General features: G+C 36.4%; 1 protein-coding gene across 1 annotated transcript in view; it reads left to right on the top strand.

The window, feature by feature from the left end:
- FMN2 (formin 2) overlaps positions 1-22,996 on the top strand; it is a 183,540-nt gene extending 160,544 nt beyond the window's left edge. Inside the window, exons 16-18 of the mRNA XM_087718047.1 lie at positions 6,587-6,736; positions 20,424-20,505; positions 21,189-22,996. Of these exons, the coding sequence (XP_087574173.1) occupies positions 6,587-6,736; positions 20,424-20,505; positions 21,189-21,215 (259 nt within the window). The 3' untranslated portion in view covers positions 21,216-22,996. The remainder of the gene's footprint in view (positions 1-6,586; positions 6,737-20,423; positions 20,506-21,188) is intronic.
- The last annotated feature ends 276 nt before the right edge of the window (positions 22,997-23,272 follow it).

Raw genomic sequence — 23,272 nt, 5'->3', positions numbered from 1 at the left:
GCTATGATATCTCAAGAACATTGGGAAATATGGATTTAAGCCAATACTATTCAACTTTATTTCCCTTTCTGTTTTATCTGCATTAAGAGAGTCTGTGCAAGACGAAAAACTGGAAGTGGTATTTACTGGAGGAGACTAGTGAGTTCAAGAAGATGAAGGCATTTTGAAAATGTAGTTAGTCTGTTCAGGAACTGGAAATGTTATATGCTGTGCATGATATTGTTGGAAGTACAAGTGACTTCTACAGCACGATATAAATGTAGTATATATAGTATAACCTTACGTTGCTTCAGTCAAGCCAAAGTGCATAGCTAAATGTCTATGGAGATTCTAAGTCAACCAGGCCATGGATGTCCCAAAGGTGGTTTTTCAAGAGGCAACTGCACTTTCTGTTTTTTCTTTGAAGAAGTTTCGCTTCTCATTCAAGAAGCTTCTTCAGCTTCTTTCCAGTTGCCTCTTGAAAAAGCACCTTTAAGAGGCTCCAGGTTACCTGCTGAGTGACATAATCCCATAAAATTGAAGCTTGTCTCTTCCTTGTTATAGTTTAGAACAGGGGTCACCAACCCCCAGACTATGGACCAGTACTGATCTGTGGACTGTTGAGAATCAAATTGCGTAAGCAGTGGGTGAGCACACGATGCTTCCTTTGCACATGTGCAGAAGCTAGGTTGTTTGTGCAAAACTGTCCCACCCCCCTCCCCCTGCCACTCCTGCCACTCTATGAAGTAAAAAAAGTTCAGAAGATACCTAAAAACAGATACTTTGCTCCTATCGTTGTAGAGCATTAGAGGATTTTTTTATACTGAAAAGTGTGATTTTAATAGTTATATTTTTTGTATATCACTCAGGATGATTTCTGTACAAGCGTCATATGAACCTAGAAAATAATCTCAGTCTTTGATTAGTAAAATGTACTGTATGTGGGGCTAGCCAGGTAGTTGGGCCAGAGAATGCAATGAGTGCAGAATGCCATGGCTAGGTTATTAAATAGTTAGAATAGTTACTAAATTCTTCTGAAAATGTTGCACTAGCTGCCAGTTTTCTAAACCCATAGCAGAGATAATAACATACAAAGCCTTATACTGCTTAGAAATTGACGAAATGCTAGAATGCCCTTTTCTTTATGTATCCCCAACAACTAAGATTTAGCAGGAAATCTATCTTCAGGGTGCGACCTTGGCTTGGAATATAGTGATCTAAGAAAGGCTGTTCTCAATACAATTGCTCTCTTGTAGAATACCCTTCTCTTATTGGTCACAAAGATGCACTCTAAGCTGCACTGTGTGCTTCTAATTTATATATCAGCATTTGTTTTCATGGACAGAAATTTCCAATACTTTATAAGTAGATATATAGATATTAGATATGCAGCCACATACACATACAATAGCTTACAGATCAAAGGTTGGCATCAGATTGGGGAAAAAAAGTTACTTGAAAGCAACTTTACAAAGCAAGCAAAAATAATTTTTAAAAGCTTCATAATCCAGTATGTTTATCAAAATCTATTCTTGTCTATGCATAGATCAGACCCAACGCCTTCCAATAGCAATTGCGGTGGTGCAAGAATTTTGCAACTTTCCTGGAGATTTCACTAGACTGATCTCTTAATAAAATACTTACAATCTCTGATTGCGGCCAGCCCAAGCATCTGCTAATAAAGGGAGAAATTAGCTCTGCTTGCAAGGTAAGGTATAAAGGGCAATTCAATAGAACTTGCACTACTTCCAAGCACACTGGTAAGCATTCCTGTTAAGGGATGTTATTATTCCTCCTAAGGGATGTTATACCTTTCAAGGACTAGGGTATCAGATCTTGCCACCTGAATGCCCTTCTATGGGGAACAAAAATAGTATTACAAGGGATGTTGCTATGCTCTCTATAGTGATACAAAGTTCACATCTAAACTCTCTGCTTAACTTCAGCAAAGATCGTGCACAAAAAATGAATCATTTGCATTTAAAAAATATATACTTTTAGGCCTTGCTTAAGATGTCCCATATCTTCATGGATTAGGCAGATCGATATAGGGTCTTCCTGTGATGGTAACCAAGTAATGAAATACACTTCTCATAGATCAGGGATCAATAGAGTGCTTTTAGGTGCTGGATATCCCATTTACCTTAAAATGCAGTTCCTCTGAAATTCAGATATTTCCCTATGAGTACAGCATTCTGAAGGGGCATTTAACAACGTTTTAGTAAGAAATTGCCATCTTTACATGAGAATTTGGGGTTTTTATTGTTTAAAATTCTGTGGCCAAGGATCTAGAACCTGAAAAAAAAAAGATGAGTCCAAGTCAAGATATTCCCTTAGCACTGCCTTTTGATCTATTTTGGCACAAAATAATTATTTTGCACTTATGTACCTGAAGTGTTGTTCGTAGAATTTCTTCCACCCTTGTTTTCCTGAGTGGAGGGGGAAGAGATCATCCTGTTTGATTCTGCTGGGTTTCCTTCCACTAATTGTTCTGGAATTGAAGCCATAAAAAGCAAATATCAAGGCACTATCTTTATTAAGGAATATCTCAGTCTTGAATATGGGGGATCTAAGCTGCTTGGAAATCCTTGCAGGAGATATTTAGCCTCTGCCCTCCATAAACAAAATAGCAGTGTGAACAACCAAAGGCTCATTTTTCTAAGCAGGATTGAAAAGTCATGCTAGCTGAAGCAAAGCTCCTGACCTTTGCTGCCTCTATTAATCCCCAACAGCGACCTCCCCCACCTTCTGTGTTAGTGGTGGAAACATAGGTACAGCGTTCTAACCTTCAAGATAAGCATCTAAGCTGAGAGCTTTCAGCCTCCTGCACTAGCTTTGCAAAGACTGCTCTTCATTAGGAAGTGTCCTCACCAAAGGGACAAGAATGTAATTAGCAAACCCATGACGAGAACTGTGGAGTTTTGGCTGGCAGGTTTTCCCTCTAATTACGCCACTTCTACACCCTCCTAGCCTACACTTCAGCAGTTTTCTATGTCCAGCCCTTGTACTTGGGAAATCATTGACCCTGGTTTTGTCCTCCTCTTTGCCTTTTAAGGATGTATTTATTGAGCATTCACTGCAGTCAGTAAATAGGAGATGCTCTGTTTCCATTTTTATCTTAGAACCTTCACAAGCCTAGTTTATTATAAGAAATGTGAAAGCAATAAAATATTGCCATCTTTTTTTTTAATTTTCCCTTACTTTAAGGGGTTTTCCCCTCCATTAACACTTGTGTTGCTGTCAGAAATCTCTTTGTTTAAGTGGACTTCCTTTGATCGATTGCGCCTCAATACATTCCTAGTTTAATGAGTTTCTAAACTTTCAGTTGCTTCCAGTTTGCCCACCTGCCAGCAGTACAACATCCAGGAATTCACAGGACAGATTCTTTCACAGGACAGATTCTTTCACTGCAAGGCTCATAGGAAGACATGCCTAGGAAGGATAGGATCCTTTAAAATAGGTTTGGGATTTTATAGAGCTGTGAGGAAAAAACAACTCAATGTATAAGCAGGATGATAACAAAATAGCATTCGAAGCCATCTGAAAAGAGCTTCTGAAAAGTTGTGTCTTACTCTGCATCCTATATTCCTTAAAGACATTTCTACCCTGCCTTTTAACCTTTAAAAAAGCCTTCCAAAACAGTAACATTAACTATTAAGTAAAATAAAAAAATTTCCAACTTTCAAAACTAAATAAAATTAAACCTGAGATTAAGACAGAGGAGAGGGAGAGATAGAGACAGACAGGAAAAAAAACCAAGTTAGATCATAGCAAAAAGTCAAAGTAAAAAAAATCTTATAGCTGCTAATTGTTTCTGCACCAAACTTGGAGAAATTGCTTGATATCACTAACAAAATATAGGCAGTGTCATTTTAAATACATATTTTTTTCCTGAAGTTTTGTTACCAGCCTTTGGAATTGATCACAGTTCATCTGCAGCTCTGCCTAAAACTAATCCTGAATTGTTTGCTAAAAGATACCCCCACATTATACGTGTAAATTTACATTGGAAAATTAGCATTTTTAATCTAGTTAGCAATAGAAACTTTATATCTTGAAGTTATTAACGTTGGTAAGGTTCTTGCTTAAAATGCATAGATTAGAAATTAAAATGTTGTTCATAAAGGTGCAGAATTCTTCTCTAGTTACCACAAAAAATATTTTAAAATAGCCATTTTTTTAAAAAAAAACACCAAATCTATTTCCCTTCAAATTCAGTGTTCAGTTATTTGCACTCTCTATATATCAGAACTAGTTGTTGAGAAGACAGGGGTGATAGTGTACCAAACCTTGCATTCACTTCTCTGTTTTCTTTTTCCTTCCTTTTTTTTTAAATAAATGAATGCTGTGGAGTTGGTTTAATCACCATATATGGGAAACTTTCTCAGAACAAATGGAGGTGATTACTTTAAATGCAAGTTGCCTGCGCTCACTTGATAAACAACTTAATTCCTCAGGAACCCTGCTTCTAAGCCTCCTTGTATTCCAATCCCTAGTCTTCATATTTGTATATAAATGATATTTGTGTATTATTTTTGACAGCGTTCCAGTGTCTGAAGTTTTGCATCTTACAAACAAGCTCACTTTTGCAGAAGTGACCCAGCTGAGGACTTGATTATTTCTTGTAGCTGTTTAGATAAAGGAATTCCGTTGGCAGTTAAACGTCTCAGTGTGTCTGAATCAGCTTTCTCTTGGTTCCCAGCAAGATTAGCAGTGATCTGTGCAAAAGCCTGCCTTTTACCCTCTTTGATCACATAGTATTCTTAACAAAAGCTTTCATGTCTCCGGTAAACGTTAGTGCTATTTATCAAACTCATCAAGCATTTATTTGTGAGAATTTCAATCTACTCTGGCTTCTCAATTGTTGAAAAGGCTTGAGATGGAAAATAATGGTTTATTGTTATTTTATATTTAAATGTAGAGCCTGTAAGGACTGCTTTGAACATGATGCTTTTAATCTTATATATCCTTCGGTAAATGTAGTGTTGTTCTGTGGCCCTAGCATATCATACCTAGGTAGCTCCAGTTGCTACCTATAGAGTGGTGTATAGAAAATACGTGAAGTCTGGAGAAACATAAGGTGTTTATGGGAGAATTTGGTCATATTTAGTGCTTCCTCTTTCTGAATGAGCTGCACACTGATTTTCTATGGAGACAGTCCAGAGTCATCCAGGTCATGGTTGTCCCAAAGGTGTTTTTTTTAAAGAGGCAACTGGACTTTCTTGTTTTTCTTTGAAGATGTTTCACTGAAGAAGCTTCTTGGATGAGAAGTAAAACATCTTCAAAGAAAAACAAAAAAGTCCAGTTGCCTCTTGAAAAAAGCACCTTTTGGGACTGCATACTGATTGCAGTATCTTTGAAAAGACTTAGAATATTGTCCATTCCCATGAGTTTGACTCAGTCTGGGAGAAGGGTTGTTTTCACCTGTCATAAATCAAGGCTTCCCCCTTGAGCAAGTTTTATTCTGTGTAAATTTGCCAGCTATCAGATTACAACAAAAGGAACAAAGGAAAATGTCTTCCTTAAGGTTGTCTTTAATACAATTTTCTAGAGCAAGGGCTATTTCAAAAATTGTTTGGGGATGGTTTGATTTGACTGCAGGACCTTTTGCCCACCACTGTGACATATCTTTCTTTTGTAAGAACAATACACTGTTCAGCAATCCTCAATTTTTAAGACTGGTGGCCATATTTGGAATGCCAAGGGCATGTTGTGCTTTCATTCATAAAATAGCTGACATAAAGAAGAGGTCTAGCTCATTCTCAACAGCGGCTGCCATGGTGGCTTTGTCACAAATGAAGAATTCATTGACTAAGATAAATGGGTAACACTAAAAAAAACAGGTCACTCAAGAATAAAAGTGGAAAGGTGGGATCTGAGCTTTTCTCATACTCATATCCACAACCTGAACAACAGAATATTTTCATAGAGAGAGAAAAAACCTAGCATATTTGCACAGGCAACAAATATACAAATATATAAACAAAAAAACAACAACAAAAAATACGATTGTATGTCCAATCACACTTGGCCAATAAAAAATTATATTCTATACATGCAACAAATATTGCATATAGGCACAAAATATAACCAGCCATGCATAGATAACATTTTTCCTCACACATCATTGCTAACCTTGTTGGTCGGTGATGCTTTGCTATCCAATGTAACAGTGGTGTTTTTTTTTCATTTTATTTTTATTGGTTTAAAAAAAAAACATCAGGTGGAACAAGCAGCCAGATAAAAGCATACATGGTGTCTTTGTTGTAGCCATGAATTAAAATTTCCCTAAAAATCACAACAGCAAGCATGACATACATTGTAAAAGGATTGATTTGCTATGAAAAAGTGATGTGTGAATAGTAATACCAACCTTGGTTTTCTTGGTTTTAAAAACTGGTCCAATGCAATTTTGCTTTCACAATCCCTTGCAGATATTAAATATCAGTCTTTACCTTTCCTAAAGCTGATTATGGAGATGAAGTAATCATGAATGTATTCTAGATAATTATCAAGTAATTTGTAAAAAAAAAGTATCATCTTTGCATGAGAGAAGCAGATAAAATAATGTTAAATAAATAGTTGCCATCTTTGTTTCCTTTGATAGTTTTTTGGAGACTGCAGCATATTTCTGTATGAAAGCAAAAATGGGTGAAAAGGAGGTTTCCTTGAATGCTTTCTTCAGCATATGGCATGAATTCAGTTCTGACTTTAAAGAATTTTGGAAAAAGGAAAATAAACTTATTTTGCAAGAAAGGTAAGTAACGTTTAATCAACTTTAAATTGTTAGAACATTTTGGGAATTTTAGGCTGGATATTCTGACTGAGGGGAGGAGATTTCTTTCTTTTTTCATGCATTTCTTATGCACATGGCCCTCACAACCACAACTGAGCCCAAACCTTCTGTTGCTAAGTGAGACAGTTGTTCAGTGAATTTTGCCCCATTTTACAACTTTTTTTGCTACAAACGTTAAGTGAATCACTGCAGTTGTTAAATTAGTGATACAATTCTTAAGTGAATCTGACTTCCCCATTGACTTTGCTTGTCAGAAGGTCACAAAAGGTTGATCACATGACCTATGGACACTGTGGCAATCATAAATATGAACCAGTTGCAAAAGGTGGTCATATGACCATGGGACACTGCTACTATCATAAATATGAGTCAGTTGCCAAGGGTCTAAATTTTGACCATATGACTATGGAAATACTACAATGGCTGTAAGTGTGAAAAATGGTCATAAGTCACTTTTTTCAGTGCCATTTTAACTTTGAATGGTCACTAAATGAACTGTTGTGAGTCAAGGACTACCTGTATTGTGATTGTTCGCAGACAGACAATCTTGGCTGTAATTCGAGAAAGCAATAGATAAATCTGAAAGTAAAAGTAAATGATAATGGTTAGTAGGCTTACTGCCCTTTCGCTTCTGTTATTATGAAAATAGTAAAGTGTACTTAAGCATTTCAAATTCTAGCAGATTTGCTACAGACTAATTGTTTTATGTTAAAATCTCCATCAGATATTATAGTGGAATCTTTGTCTGTTAAAACACATGCTATAATTTATATGTTCTCTGTTACACTGCCATAGAACATGTTGTACTTCTTACAACAGCATAATACTGCTAAATATCCTGGCAAGATTTTACCCTGAGATAAGGTTCCAAAACATCGCTGTTTATACCTGGAACATACCAGAGCAAATTTGTCTGTTTTAAAAACTCTCTTTGCTATGTCTTCTCCAAGATTTTCTAAGTTTATCACGTGGTCCCATACATCTTAAAACTATTATATTTATTTTAAACATATAATTAGTAAAAGTTGAGCAGCAGCAGGAGGAGGAGGAGAAGAAGAAGGCTGGAAACCATACCAAAACTCGAGGGGCACATATGGTCTCCACCTTCTCCTCTTAAGCAGTGTCTGTTGACAGTATTTGCTACACAGTCTAGTTTGCACTGCAGACCACCAGATATAGAATGGTCAAGTCTGTGTCGTGAAATAAAGTTATGCTGCTGAAGCCTGTGCATTTTGCATTAGTTTATCTGTTAGTGGATTGTTTCTATTGAAGTGATCAATTCCTTTTTGATAATTGAAGTTTGCAACTCACTGAAGACTTACTCAAGTATTGTGCTAAACTACTGAAGGCTACAGTTATCTCAGTGTTCATGTACTTATTGTTAAGACAGAGAAGTCAACCATGCTCTCCCTAAGTGATTCAAAATACTCTTTAAATGGCCAGGAATATTTTTAAGTTGAAAAGACCTAGTTCATCACATTTAAAAATGAATACTTGGATAAATATTTCCAGTTTAATCTTTTAAAAAAAACAGAAAAACTAACCCTTTTTGTAGAAAGAAAATGTTGAATAAGCCCTCCTACGTGTTACTACTAAATGTTTTATTAATTCACTGTCAAAGGGAGCAGCCTCCTCTTTTTATTTTTGAACACTGGGAATAGATAGGCAAAGAATATGAACCATCAGTTCTGCTGCCTGAATGCATCAGCACCAACCATTCCCGGACAGCACTCTGGGTGATTTGCAGCTGTTTCTCAGTTCATTTCCTTAACAGCATAAAACATAAGTAAGCTTATGATAACTATTTTGTTTTTATACTAAAAATCTTGGTGTTCATTGATGCTGACTTAGTAAAAGACATGCTCTGAGATTTACAGAATCCCAAGTCCAAAATATATTTCTAATTAGCAAAACTAAAATAAAGCTTTCAGTTGCTGTATGTCTAAATTCAATTCCAGTTGCTCTCACCAAAACTTTTATCATTTGAGCAGAACAGTTTGGGGGAGTGAGGTCAGTCATTATTATTAAAATAATTAGGAACTGAAAACCTTTGCAAATCACTCAGATCTCCCAGGCTATCACAATTTATCTTTGGCTGCCCCAACACAAGTAATTCAGAACAATAGATATGAAAGAGGTTAATGTTCATGTATCTGTTGTAGCTCTTAATTATTTGTCTCAAGACATGCCATCATATTATTTCCACTTAAGGTGTTTGTGTATTATTTTCATTGACAGTGCTATTTTGAACTCAGAAGAATATAGACTCCTCAACACAATAACATTCATTTCAAGGTTTATTATCTTCAGTTTTTCTACCATATTCTACCTTATGGTTTATAAAAGTTTCTTATGGCTTATAAAACAACAACAATGAAATTTTATTTATAGCAAAGATGAAGCTATAAAGGAACAATATGGTTCATATTAATTGGAAATCAGTGAAAAGTTATTGGCCACAGAAAATGGTTAGCAAAAAGTTTGAGAGTATCTGTCAAAGATGATTAAACCAGCCTGATGCCCTCCAGATACTTTCAATTCCTACGATCCATTAATAGAAGTGTTTTGTGGGCGGCAAAGTAGATGGATCTTTAGTACCTATTTTACTTGATTTTCTAACCTGTCATTATTTTGATATTTCCCGTTATTCTAGTATAGCGGGAATAGGGAAAAGCTTTCAAGGACAGGAGGAAAGTTGGGTCTTGAGCACATGAAACTAATTTCTTCAGTCAGGTCTCTCCCTAGCTCAGATTAAGGTAAAGTGAGGAAGTGAAGGAATCACATTCAAATTTGCAAGATTCTGTAACTGTAGCTGTTACAATAAAAGTAGCCCTTACTGCTATTTTATTTTATTGGTTTCTTTAGTCTGCTTCTCCAAATAGGCTCACATCTACTACTGTGTGTGTGTGTGTGTGTGTGTGTGTGTGTGTGTTTGTGTGTGTGTGTGTGTGTGTGTGTGTGTGTGTGTGAGAGAGAGAGAGAGAGAGAGAGAGAGGGAGAATTGTTTCCAATTCCTTTAGTAATATTTATTGTATTTCATGTAATAATACTAGTAATGTATGCATTGTAATGTGCGTCCCTTTATGTAATGTAATGTATGTATTACATTATATTAAATACAGGGGATCAGAGGCTCAGTGGCTAAGATGCATAGCTAGTTGATCAGCTTCTGCCAACCTAGCAGTTTGAAAGCACATAAAAAATGCAAGTAGAAAAATAGGGACCACCTTTGGTGGGAAGGTAACAGCGTTCCATGCGCCTTTGGCATTTAGTCATGCCAGCCACGTGACCATGGAGATGTCTTTGGACAGTGCTGGCTCTTCATCTTTGAAACGGAGATGAGCACTGCCCCCTAGAATCAGGAATGACTAGCATGCATGTGTATGGGGAACCTTTACCTTTTATTACATTTCATCCCAGAAATAGAAGCAAAAATTTAATGACATAAGTTTTTACTAAAGCCCAACTTGAAGCTTTATTTCACAGTATCAATATGATGATTGTATTCAGATTCAGGGGAATCTCAAGCTAGTTTTTAGCAAAGCATGTGCATTTTCTCATTGACATCATATCTGAATGTTGCACCTGCTGTCTGTATTTTAAGTTTGCTCTGGAACCTTTGACCTTTTCCTCTTTTTCCAGAATTTTATTTTAAATGCAGGGGTCTTTTTTTTTTAAGCGCAATTCAGAGTGGTATGCGCTGAATCTTTGAGTAACCAGATATTGCTTGCATGAACAATGGCTTACATTCCAGTCATTCATAATACATGAGGGTATCCAAAGGTTTACTTAGCTCAACATTGACAGCAATGGAGTGTGACTGCACTCTGTTCTTTTAGTAGTCATCATTATTCTTCACTTTTGGCTAAGAGAGAACAACTTATCCTTCTGACTTGATGGCAGGAATCTTAATTGCTCATTCCAAGGTTTCCTAACCCCTTTATCCTCTACCATTTCTCTTGGGTTTTAGGCAGGGTGTGAATTGAAAGGGAAAGATTTTATTCCTGAAATGAACAGCATCTCTTAAGTCTCTGGAAGAGGGGCACTGGCAAAGAAGCAACTGCATTTCTGATCACATCTTTCTTTGTAACAGAAGCATATGGCCTTGCACTTTCTCAGTACTAATAACTGTTATCTCTGCTACAGCAGAAGATTTAGAAAACTGAGGTGAAGATTCTAACTAAAGTGCTGGGAATACAAGATATTTTCTGGACAGAATATTGCCCTTATACAGATCATTCCTTAGGAACCCAAATAACACATTTTGCAGAATTTCCTATAAAGGTTTCTAGTTTTTGTTTGTTTGTGTCATAACAGCAATCTACAATTGTCTTCTGATTGAGACTTCTGTATTTATTTTTATGCTTTATGTCACATAGATAGCAAATTATTGATTTTTTTAAAAAAAAACAGTGTAGGATGGCTTAAAACAAATATATTAACGGTACAGAAGATGCAGTTTTTAAACATTAATTAGAATCATTTTAAATACTTTCAGAAAGCATTTTGCAGATCTTTCAAAGGAGTCAAAATAAGTAATTATGACAACCATTGGGAGACAGATTACTAAGTGTTGTCACACCAGAATATTCAGACTTATCTTGCTGAAAAATTACTGAAGGAAGATACCAAAAGGAAACTATCCATGACAATGCTAATATTTAATGAATGTTTAGTTAATGAAAGAGAAGTAGCAAAAATGTTGCACTGGAGATAACTGATTGTAATAATAATGTATCTGAGTTGAAAGAAGAACTAAAATTTAACAGATACATAGCTTGGATTGGAAGTGGATTTTAATAAATTTATTCTGTATTCTGTTTTTATTCTGTTTTTATTCTTATTTATTCTGTATTTTAATAAATACAGAATAATGCTAAGTAGGATTCTATGACAAGGAAAAATTAGTGGGAAAAAGAACTGTAAGGATTAGACATTCCTAAGAGCCGAGGTGGTGCAGTGGTTAGGGTGCAGTACTGCAGGCCACTTTAGCTGACTGTGATCTGCAGTTCAGCGGTTCAAATCTCACCGGCTTAAGATCGACTCAGCCTTCCATCCTTCCGAGGTGGGTGAAATGAGGACCCGGACTGTGGGGGCAAGTTGCTGACTCAATTTGCTAAAAAAATTTGTAAACCACTTAGAGAGGGTTGAAAGCCCTATGAAGTGGTATATAAGTCTAATAAGTCTAATAAATAAATAAGACAGGAGGCGTAAAGGTGCTTTTTCAAGAGGCAACTGGACTTGTTTTTCTTTAGAGATATTTTGCTTTTCATCCCAGAAGCTTCTTCAGAGCTGAAGAAGCTTCTTGGATGAGAAGTGAAAGGTCTTCAAAGAAAAACAAGAAAGCCCAATTGCCTCTTGAAAAAGCATCTTTGGGACAACTATGATCTGAATGACTGAGAATCTCCATAGACACTAAGAAAGGTGGAACTATACTAAGTAATGCCTGTGCAAGAGAAAAACAGAAAAGCATCAAAAGAAGTGTGGTTGACTGAAGAGTTTTTAGTGATGATCTGAAATTTCAAAAGAATAAGGCTGTCTTCAAGGAAAATTATACAAAAGTTGGAACTATAAATGATAAATTTCAAAATGTCCTAGACTGGGTGAAGGACAGCTACAAGGGCTTTTTTCAGATATGTTCAGAGAAAAAGAATCTGTTTAGTGAAAATGTCAATATGCTAGCCTAGCAAGTAATATGGAAAAGGATAGATCGCCATATTCCTATTTTTCATTCAGTCTTCTCCAAAAAATGGCCATGTATTCTAATAGAAAATTTGAAAGGATAAAGTTGAACAGCCAGGTTGACGGAGGCATGGTCAAGAAATATTTATTTTCAATGAGTTCAAGTTTCCAGAGTTAGATGAATTCCATCCTAAGCACTGAAGAAATCAATAGAAATATGGCATTCAAATTATGGGAAGTAGTGGTTCTAATCTATTCTATACTGGTCAAGATCCATTTCAAGTATGGTATCCCCTTCTGATCACCAAAGCTGAAAAAAGTATGAGATCAAGGGAAGGCCAAAGGTTTATCAAGGAAGTAGAAACTAAGTTCTAGAAAAAGTAATTGAAAAGACTTGCATATTTATGCTGAGGGAAAAAAATACCAAAGAATGTTATGATAACACTGTTATCAGCAAAGAGAATGCCAGGATTTGTATATTGTGGTTTTAGATCAAAGGTGCCAGAATGATAGGCTTAAATTACAAAAAAACTGATTCCAATTGAATGTTGATCTTGCTACCGAAACACCAAAATATACTGTAGTTTGCCCATGGAGTCACATGTCTAGAGAAGCAGTAGACTTTCAGTTATTAAATGAGATCAATAAATTATTCTTTGTCAGAAATATCTTACTTTAAATGCAGAGTCACTCTGTGAGTGAGATGGACAGTCTCTAAATTCATATATATATCTGGTGACATTTTTTTTGATAAAGAAACATATTTCTGCCTGGCCTCAATACTAATATAATCCAACTATGGCAACTATGAAAATAGCACTGTTTCAGATATTTAGGGTCTAAATCAGGGCTGTCAAACTTTCAGCCCCTGGGCCAAATGCATTACGCACTGGCCACACCCAGTTTAGCGAAGGGGGGGGAAGTCCCGATACATCACATGATGCTGCCATGACAACATGAGTTTGACACCCCTGATCTAAATCATCCCAGACATAGTTCCTATGAAGGCATCCAGAGCAGTGTCTAGACTAGCAGTATATATTTCTTAAATTACATATTCAATTTGTAGAAAATCTTCTGGGAACTCATTGTACAGCCTCTGTTTGGATCCCAGAGAGCATAGTAATGATTCCTTTTTGGCAAGATATTCAAACAGGTAATGCTTAGTTGAGTTAAATTTTTGGCATCCCATTTCAGTCTGATCCCAGTCTGATTAGATATTTTTGTCTCCAAACGTTCAGTGAAATAGTTTTAAATTTGGAATGTGTATAAGCCATTTTATACCAGCCAAAAGTCAGATAACTGATTTGTACCGGTTGAATCATTTGATTTATCCACAGGAGCAGTCATATGTACAGTATGTTGTGATTATCCAGATTTAGCATGGATTACTTGGGCTAGTTATACCTCTCCCCAAACATTTCCAATTAGATTAATCAAAGCTGATAAAAGCACTAGTATCTTTAGTCATGACAGTATATTTAAGGAAGATAATATGGAGACATTATCTCTTTTCTGAAACCTTTTCTTCTCGTTTCTGCTTTGTTAAGATAATTGCACCAACTAAATTGAAGACATGGCCATAATATTTTTATAATGCTTGCTCACATTCTCTTTCTCTATATCCACAAACTAGTCTTATCTTGTACTAGAGTCCAGTTTAATTTTTTAAAGCTAAAATTAAAAGTTTGCAAATCATTAATTTTTCCAAAGTGTATATTCCTAAATGTAATGCAAATTAGACTTAATCACATTTCACCAAGTCTATCACAGATTGAATCAAAAATATCAGAATACTTTCCACTATCGACTTCCAAAATATCAAGCCCCATTATGTATCTGGGACTTGCTTTGCTATAAAAGTTGCCTCCTTCTTCAGGAATAACAGTTAAGCTGGCACCTGGTGTGTCATGTTGTACTTCTAGATGAAAGCGTAGATTCCTGGCCAATACGTCTCCACAGTTCATTGATCTCCCTCTGAAGAAAGGCTGGTATGTCTCCCTACAGATTACTCGGCAGGATGATTTAAAGCTTGCTGTTGAACGATTTAAAGTCTGGCATTGTGTAGCTATGCACGGCATAGGAAGGAGCATGCCGGTAAGCTGTCAATGCTACTTCCAAAGAAGGGCATTAAATCTTGTAGCACGAGGCATGTGCTCTCAAAGTAAATTACCCACCAAAGAGAAGTCAATGAATTTGACTTGGGAACAAGATACCTGGAGACATGGGAATTCTCATTCTTGAGAGAATCAAAAGACAGAAAGGTTGGAGGCATGGGACATCCTCCCCCCCATATACTTGGACTGTACCTACAAAATCATGAGTAGCTAAAGTTCTTAAGGCTGAGAACTGGGCATAGGTAAATTCTGTGAGTATTTTCTTCCTCATCGGTTGTTTCCATCCCATTCTGTGCACATACCTGTTTCTCTCAACATCCCTCCACAGCTTACAATTTCCATGTCATGCCCATTTCTTCATTCTGGATCCTGATCCCTGGAGGTTGACATATCCTTCCTCAAAGTCCCACCAATAATGGTTGCTGCTAACTCAAGAATCAAATTATCTTACTAATTCGGAGATGTCACCTGATCATCCAGCACTTTGCATTAATTTAGAAGCAGCTCTCTTCCCTCTGAACAAGATTGGAGTCAGGTGGTGTGGAGTGGGAATTAAATCATGCCAGTTTGCCAGTTTAAATTCTTCCCACTGGGTTGCTGCCTTTAAAAATCAAACAATTTGGTTGTGGTTAATCATAGTGAAGAAAATATTATTGATAAAAAATATGTGTGCTGCAGATCTGTTGGCTCAATCTTTAAGTTACAAATGCAAATTACACTGTTTGTAGATTTTAGTTTAAAATCCAATATTCAATACCCATTGAAAATGGGAATCTCTGTACTATAAATCTTGGGAACTAAATACTTATTAATTTAAGTGTTAAATTAATAAATGGATAAATGCTATGTTAGGGTCTTGGAACTAAAGCAGGTTTAACCCTCTGCTATCTGTCTGAAATTATTCAAGTCAGAATTTGAAAATATTATGAATAAAGGACTTTGTAAGCAGCTTTAAATATTGAAAAATATTCTTAAGTACTAGATGTGGGTTCCAAACTCATCAGAGGTGGGTTGCTCCCGGTTCGGCCCAGATCAGGCGAACTGGTAGTGGTGGCAGCGGGAGGCTCCACCCACTCACCCAGATGCTTCTGCGCAAGCACAGAAGCATCGCACACAAGCTCAAGTGCATATGCATGAGCAAACTGGTAGTAAACAAAATGGAAACCCACCACTGAAACACATCTTTGTCTACCTTCGTACATGTGTGCACCTGTGGTGAGTTTCAAATTTTTTAGAACCTCTTCTGTAGGTGTGGCCTGCTTTGTGGGAGTGGCTTGCCAGCCATGTGATTGGGTGGGAGTGGTTTGCCAGCCATATGACTGAGTGGGAGTGGCTTGGCAATCATGTGACTGGGTGGGCATGGCCAACTTGTAAAATGTGGTGAAACTCACTTAACAACGTTCTTGCTTAGCAACCAAAATATTGGCTGAGAAACTCTGGCATTTGAAGCATGCAAGTCTTAAAGCTGTCAAGTTACAAGACCCTTGCACCCCTAACCCTTTAGAAAAAAACCCAGGGGTGTTCAAACTTGACATTTTAAGACTTGTGGACTTCAACTCCCAGAATTCCTCCTCTCACTCTTCATGTTGATGATGTGCTGACGGGCAGGGGGAGGGAGCTGGAACCGGTTCTAAACAGCACTGTAGATTTGTGGAACCTCTTCTATAGAAGAGGTTAGTACTGGCAGGAACCCACCCCTGTGCACACAAATGAAATATGTGTGTAGGGATATGTCATTTCATTTTCCAACTGTTCCATTTGAGTGTATTGAAAGTTAGAGTGTCTTATTTATTCTCTCTCTCTCCCTCTCCCTCCCCCCCCTCTGTGTGTGTGTGTGTGTTTAAGAAAGAATGGGAGTCATTCCTTAAAGTCCTCCTGAGAGGACTTGTTGCTCTGACACCTTCATCTCTCAAGCACACAAACATTCCAGGCTTGCCAGTCTGTTTAAATTAGTCATGTATGACTAGACTCGGGCAAAGTGTAAAGGTATCTGCTCCAGGCCTACATGGAGCCAGTCGGAAATGAATCTGTCTCCCAGAGATATTTCTTCAGACAAAATTATTAATGCTTAGTCACATGGGAAGTGTCTTTTTTTCCTGGCTGGGTTGAAGGATGGGAGAATTTCTACCACGATAAACCCACAATCAGCTGGTGTTTGGTAGAGAAAAAAGATAAAATGTTGCTTCAGGGAAGTCTGTTTCCCCCCCCCTTTTTTATCTTGCTCATCTTGCATGCTGTTTTCAGGCTTAATCACAACCAGCATTTTGTATACACTGACAGTAAATAGGAGGGATGGAGAAACCCAACAACTTCATTATGATGAAAACAAGGAACTGTTCTATTTGTCCAGGTTAATCCTCTGCTATCTGTTTGAATTTATTCAAATCAGAATTTGAAAATGTTTTGAATAAAGGGCTTTGTAATCAGCTTTAAGAGCTGTGGTGACGCAGTGGTTAAAATGCAGTATTGCAGACTAATTCTGCCCTTTTCCAAGAGTTTGATTCTGAGTGGCTCAAAGTTAACTCGGCCTTCTATCCTTCCATAGTCAGTAAAATGAGGACCCAGATTGTTGGGAGCAAAATTCTGACTGTATAAGTAGCTTAGAGAGGGCAATAAAGCACCATGAAGCAGTATATAAGTCTAAGTGCTAATCCTATATAAACTTTCAAAAATATTCTTAAGTACTAGGCATGGGTTCCATGTACATCCAATCCGGTGATTCTGAAGTGGAACCTATCATTTTTTGAAATTTCTAGTTAGTTAGTTAGTTAGTTAGTTAGTTAGTTAGTTAGTTAGTTAGTTTATTGATCTTGTATGCCGCCCACTCCCGAAGGACTCCGGGCGGCTCACAATAAACAAAGGAAGGGATAAATAAACAAGACAACACCTTAAAATATGCAACATTTACACAGTTATCGTGGGGCTGGATATTTCACAAGCCCCCTGGCCTGCTGGAGCAGCCAGGACTTGGTGGCTTTGAGGGTAGTAAGGGTCCGAATCTCCACGGGGAGGTCGTTCCAAAGGGCTGGGGCTGCAACAGAGAAGGCTCTCCCCCGGGGAGTCGCCAACCGACATTGGCTGGCAGATGGAATCTGGAGGAGACCTAACCTGTGAGATCTGATCGGTCTATGGGAGGTAATCGACAGGAGGCGGTCTCTCAGGTACCCAGGTCCGATGCCATGTAGGGCTTTATAGGTGACGACCAGCACCTTGAAGCGGGTCCGGAGACCAATGGGTAGCCAGTGCAGTTTAACACACACCTCTCTTTGATAGACAGAACAGCTTCCTTCCCTCTATCCAGTAGCTGTCTTTGATTTATACCCAGATCATATACAGCTTATTTGGGGATCCCCTTGATTCTAATAGTTTTCTGTAATTTTTATGTTTTTATTTTGCAATAATCATGTCTAGCTGTTCATCTTGAAGAAGATATGCCTAACATTAATAACATTAAAGGAGAAATTATATGAGCTCTGTTTGTCTCTATTGTGTAGGTGTCATAAACAATTAAATCTTTAGACTGTTGGACTAGTGAACATTTCCAAGTGCATATTCATTCCTTATCCCAAATTTGACCAGAAATATTTTCATTCAAATGAAATTTTGAATCACCTCTTGGCTTTTCTTCATGGGTCAATTTAATGTTCTCTATGTTATTTATATTAAGTATCAATGATCTGGCTTTATTTTGGATTAAGAGATGCTTCCCCTGCTTCTGCATAATTGGATTGTCCCAAAACATTTCCCTTAATGCTTAGCCAGCCTAAATACTAACTCTAGGCATTTTGTCCTCAAAAGAGAACTATTAAAATTTCCACTTGGACTAATACCTAGCATTTCCAAGGAAATCATCTTGGAAATTCTGGACTTTACTTTGTTTTATTTAGCATTCTGAATTTAGCATCAGCAGGACAATTATTATTGCATTCTTCTTAATCAGTTATAGTTTATGCTTACATTCCATAGTTTGTATGTCACACATAAAAGAAAACAATATTGAAATATTGATTGCACTACTTGTGATTTTAAAAACTTCAAATTAGTGATTATTTCATATCACTATTACTAAAGTTTACCATTAGTAATAAAGTGGCCACAGCCTTTCTGAGATCATCGCCAAACAACCTATTGCTACCCTTCAAAAAATTAAAAGGTTAAATTACATTTAGACCCTGCCTAATGTTATTTCTAAGGATCATTTCCTTCTTCCTGTGTGTGACAGATTCTTTCCCAAGACTGTCATGTTCCATAAAAACAGAAGTATTGCCATCTTGGGAGTGGGATATCTCTATACAGTCCTGAAGGCCCCAGGCAAGACTCTGTTATGCCTCTGTTAGCCTTTTCAGATCAGCCATCCTTGGCTTCAGATGAGCAAACATGTTGTTGCTATGGCTAAGAGGATTCATCAACTAGGTCTCCTAAAGCTTGCATCTTCTGCAAGCTTTTATGTCCCTGGCTGTTTTCCTCAGCCATTGCTGCAGCCAATATAGATTAGGGTTTAAAAAACAGGAATGTGGTTTAACTACTGGGTTGTGCTGCGGTAAAAGCAAACACAATCAAAATATGCACAGTTTATTGAAGTTGTGTTTGCATCCATGCCAAAAGCATCTTGTTTGGTCCTGGGAAACCATCATCTAAGTTATCTCTCACAACACAGCCTACAATGATTATTTTCATTAATTTTATTGTTTGTGGCTTTGGACTCTGTCAACATTTTAGTCTGAGGGAAAATACTCTTGCAAATAAATGCTTTTATTCAGATAGCCAAGTTCACCATCGCCATCTGCTCGGAACAAAAATCAGAGAAATAACTTTTCTTGTTGCAGTTTTAGTAGTTTCTTTGTGTATGTGTTGGATTGGACTGTAGATTTTTCCATCTAAACAAGCCTCAGACAGCTTCCAGAAACGCTAGCGTGTAGCCACACTGTCTCCTGAAATGCTCTGTTCTTTCCCTACAACTGCTAACAAATTGCCTGCATATCGGAATGAGCGTATAAGTCAAAATCACTGTATGAGAAGAATGGTAAGGTCTTGCCAGACCAAAGACCCTCCCTTTCATGAAAACATTAGCTCTCAGATTCTGAGAGTTTGTGATAATAAAATGTTTCACTCAAGAGTTGGGAGTTTGCGCCTCAATGGGTGGCATAAGATGCCGTTGAGGCTCTTTCAAAAAATGTTTGAGTTCTTGGTTTATTTGTCAAATACCATACAAGTTCATTCTTCTAGATATGTTCGGCTTGAAAATGTAATAGGAACAAGGAAAAAAGAACAAGTAGAGAAATGTGAAATAAGTAGCATAAGCATTATATATTTGTTTTTCTACCTCAAAACCAAAATGATTTAAGGATTGGTACATAGTCAGGGAGTCTTTATAAAGACATAGAAACACACTCATACAGTACAGTGGAAGACTATTTGTAGTTGTGATATAACTGCAAATACCTTGGATTTAGGACTAGGAAAACACAACTTAAAGTCCACCTTCAAGCATGGTGACAATGACTTAAGGTCACTTACTGTCTCTTCCTATTCATGTGGTGGTGGTTGTAGGAGAAATTGGAGAAGGGACTGCTTTGGGACAGTTTACATTTCTGGAAGAAAGCAGGATATAAATCTAATAAAGTTCAGCAGGATATCAGTAGAACACTTCATTTTTGCTCTCCAATTTTCTAAGAGTCTAAAGTACATTTGGGAGCATTCTAGATTCTTTTTGAACCAACTTCCACATGAAGATATACTTAGGCAATTATAACAGTGTTAATTATTTAAACTATAGAAATTACATATTGTGCAATGTCTTGTATTTTGCATGGATTATTGACTTGATGAATTAACATTATGTATTGCAGACTTAAAGAGGCTGAAGAAGTATGTAGACAGAAAAAAGGAAAATCACTTTACAATATAAAACAAAAGCATGATTCTGGAATTGTAAGTATAATTCTTACTATCTATAAAAAATGTTAAATATTAAGCCAAGATGTGGAAAATGAATGCAAGGTCTTAAAATAAATCTAAGCAGTTCACTAGATTTAGGTACTAGTGATGGTGACGGCAGTAGACAAAGCACCAAATAGCTCTAAATGATCTGTTGTGCAAGATAAATGGTTTGTTTTAAGCATCTGGAGATTATGTCTTGGGGAAAACTCAGCTTCATATCTAAATAGTCTGATTTAATTGAATTTTGATCTTTGAGTTATAGAAAAATTGTTCCCCATTGTTCTTTGTCTTGTTTGGAGCTCGTAACAGCAAATGTCTTATTCTGTGACATTTCCCTGGCAACTACTTTTTTAAACTATCCATTGTCAGACACACATTCACTAAGGCTGTGGGTCATAACCACTTTGATATGCAGGGCTTTTTAATGTTTTCCATTGGGAGATAAATGTTTCAACTGTGTTTTATGCATACATAGAATACATAGAAGAAGGTAGCACTTTTTTTTCCAGGAAACAGAGTAATACTGTACAGTATCAAAGTTACTGAACAGATGCAGGACTGTGAAAATAATGGGGTACCCTTTAGATGTGATAACAGATTTCTCAGTATTTATGAATATGCTATGAAATACTGAATTTCTTCTTGCTCACTCTGTTCTGTGTCCTTCATTTCAGAAAGCAAAGATAAGTATGAAAATATGAAAGAAGAAAGTCTTATGTCTTTGTATCCAGACTCAATAAGTTGATCATGCCTTGGGGATGTAGGGGAAAGGAAATATTACCATTCAGCCCATTTGTTTTCTTGAGTTTCTTGCATTTTGTTTCCTGTTTATGCTCACTACTATGAAAATTCACTGATAAACAGATGTGCACGATTGATACCCATTAATGGAAGCCATTTGATGTCTTTCTCTTACAGGCACCCCATATACTACATTCTTTTCATCCAAACATTGTTTTGCAATTTATACGGTAAAATACTAATAAAGACTAAAGTAGTCTGTGTAAGCAGCAGTATTTCAGTATGTCCTAAACATACTGAAAACTTTATAAACATCTAACTTCACATAGATGTTCCATTCCTGCAGGATTTTTTTCCCCAAAGCAAATACATTACAACATTGCATTTAGATTAGGGAGAATATTACTTCTCAAAAACTGTTTGTATCTATTTCCTATTGACCTTGTAAGTGTACTCTGAATTGGTAAAAGTATTTCTTTTACACTCTAAGCCATGATCTCCAAGTTATTTCATTGCCTCCTGACAAAATATGTCATAAATATGACATTCAGCCCTGCTATTGTTATAATTGACAAAGTTGACCATGATTTGCTGATACTGATGAATGGAATGAAAACAAAAAGGGGAAAACCCAATCACAGTTAAGCACAGGATTCACTTGGTAGATACCAAACAATCTCGGGTATTTCAATATTATATTCATTGAAGAAACTGTTTGCAGATTAACAGGAAATTTGTGGTAGACTTTCTATCAAACTCTTGAGTTAAAAAAAATAAAAGAACTTAAGATCTTTCCCTTTTCTCATTCTAAATTATGAAGGATTATTAAGAACCTTGGTTTTTCTGGTGATAAAACAAAGATTATTCCTTCTGTTTGATCTCACATTTTATTAAGTACTTGTATTACAAAAAGTACAGCAGATGCAATTGTTTTGCAATACTTCTGTCCCAACTGCTGAAAACAATTTAATGATTGGGCAGATCTAGTTTACCACATTTTCTCCACACTTTCTAAGAGCAATTTTTAAAAAGATTTAAAAAAAGCCAAAAGTAGGGAAACGATGTATATATCTCAAGCCTCTTAGCATAGAAGGTGCTAGAGTGATGCAATTTCTAAGTTTTGAAATATTTATTTTTCTCCATGTAACCCACTATATGATACCTGGTTGGCCAGAGATTAACATATGATTCCAGGAATCATAAGGGCTGCATAAAATATGACCTCAGGAATTGAATTTTTAAAATACCAATCACTAAAAAAATATATTTTTCCTCCACTGGGAAATGATTTCCTGTTACATAATCAGCTTGAAACTCTTATCATCTTTCAGGATAGCCCCCAAACTGTATTATATGATCCAATAGCATCAGGAATAAAATTATTTCTTTGGGAAAGGGAAAAGAGAAGATTGTTACAAAAAGATCTATCAAAAGCAATTAAAGAAGTAAAACATATTTTAATAGCACTGATTAAAACTCATGTTTGTATTTATGTAATTTATAGTCTTTTGCTGTTTCTGCATTTTTTTCCATTTAAATGCATTTAAAAACATTGAAGCATGTTTCTGTTTTGTAGATTTCCTGTTCCCTTCAGTATCTACTGTGTGTATATTGCCATTCTAAACTGAATAATGCTACACTTAACAAAGATCGCTATGTGCAATATTGTATTTAGTGTTTCTATTCCAATTTTTTTTAGAATGTTAATTTATATGAAAAATAAAAGAAATAATGACATCAATGTTGTGTTATGCATATAGTACTTCAGTTTTTGTTGCTCTGAGATTATTAACAATCACTCTGATTGAAAAAAATAGACTTTTTTTTTAAACAAAATGAAAACTTCATCTTTTGAGAAATGTACAATATAATCTAAAACAAGAGATAAAGTCAGCACCAAGGGAAGAATCAGAAAAGAGATATACAAGCTGAGGCATGCTTTCTGGCTCAGGTAAGCACTTAGCAATAACAATAGCACTTAGACATATACTACTTCATAGTGCTTTACAGCCCTCTA

The sequence above is a fragment of the Thamnophis sirtalis genome, unplaced genomic scaffold (genome assembly GCF_051295495.1).
Source record: "Thamnophis sirtalis isolate CommonGarterSnake01/CBP01778 unplaced genomic scaffold, rThaSir2_p1.2 scaffold_6, whole genome shotgun sequence".
Classification (NCBI taxonomy): domain Eukaryota; kingdom Metazoa; phylum Chordata; class Lepidosauria; order Squamata; family Natricidae; genus Thamnophis; species Thamnophis sirtalis.
This window is presented reverse-complemented; position numbering and strand designations above follow the sequence as displayed.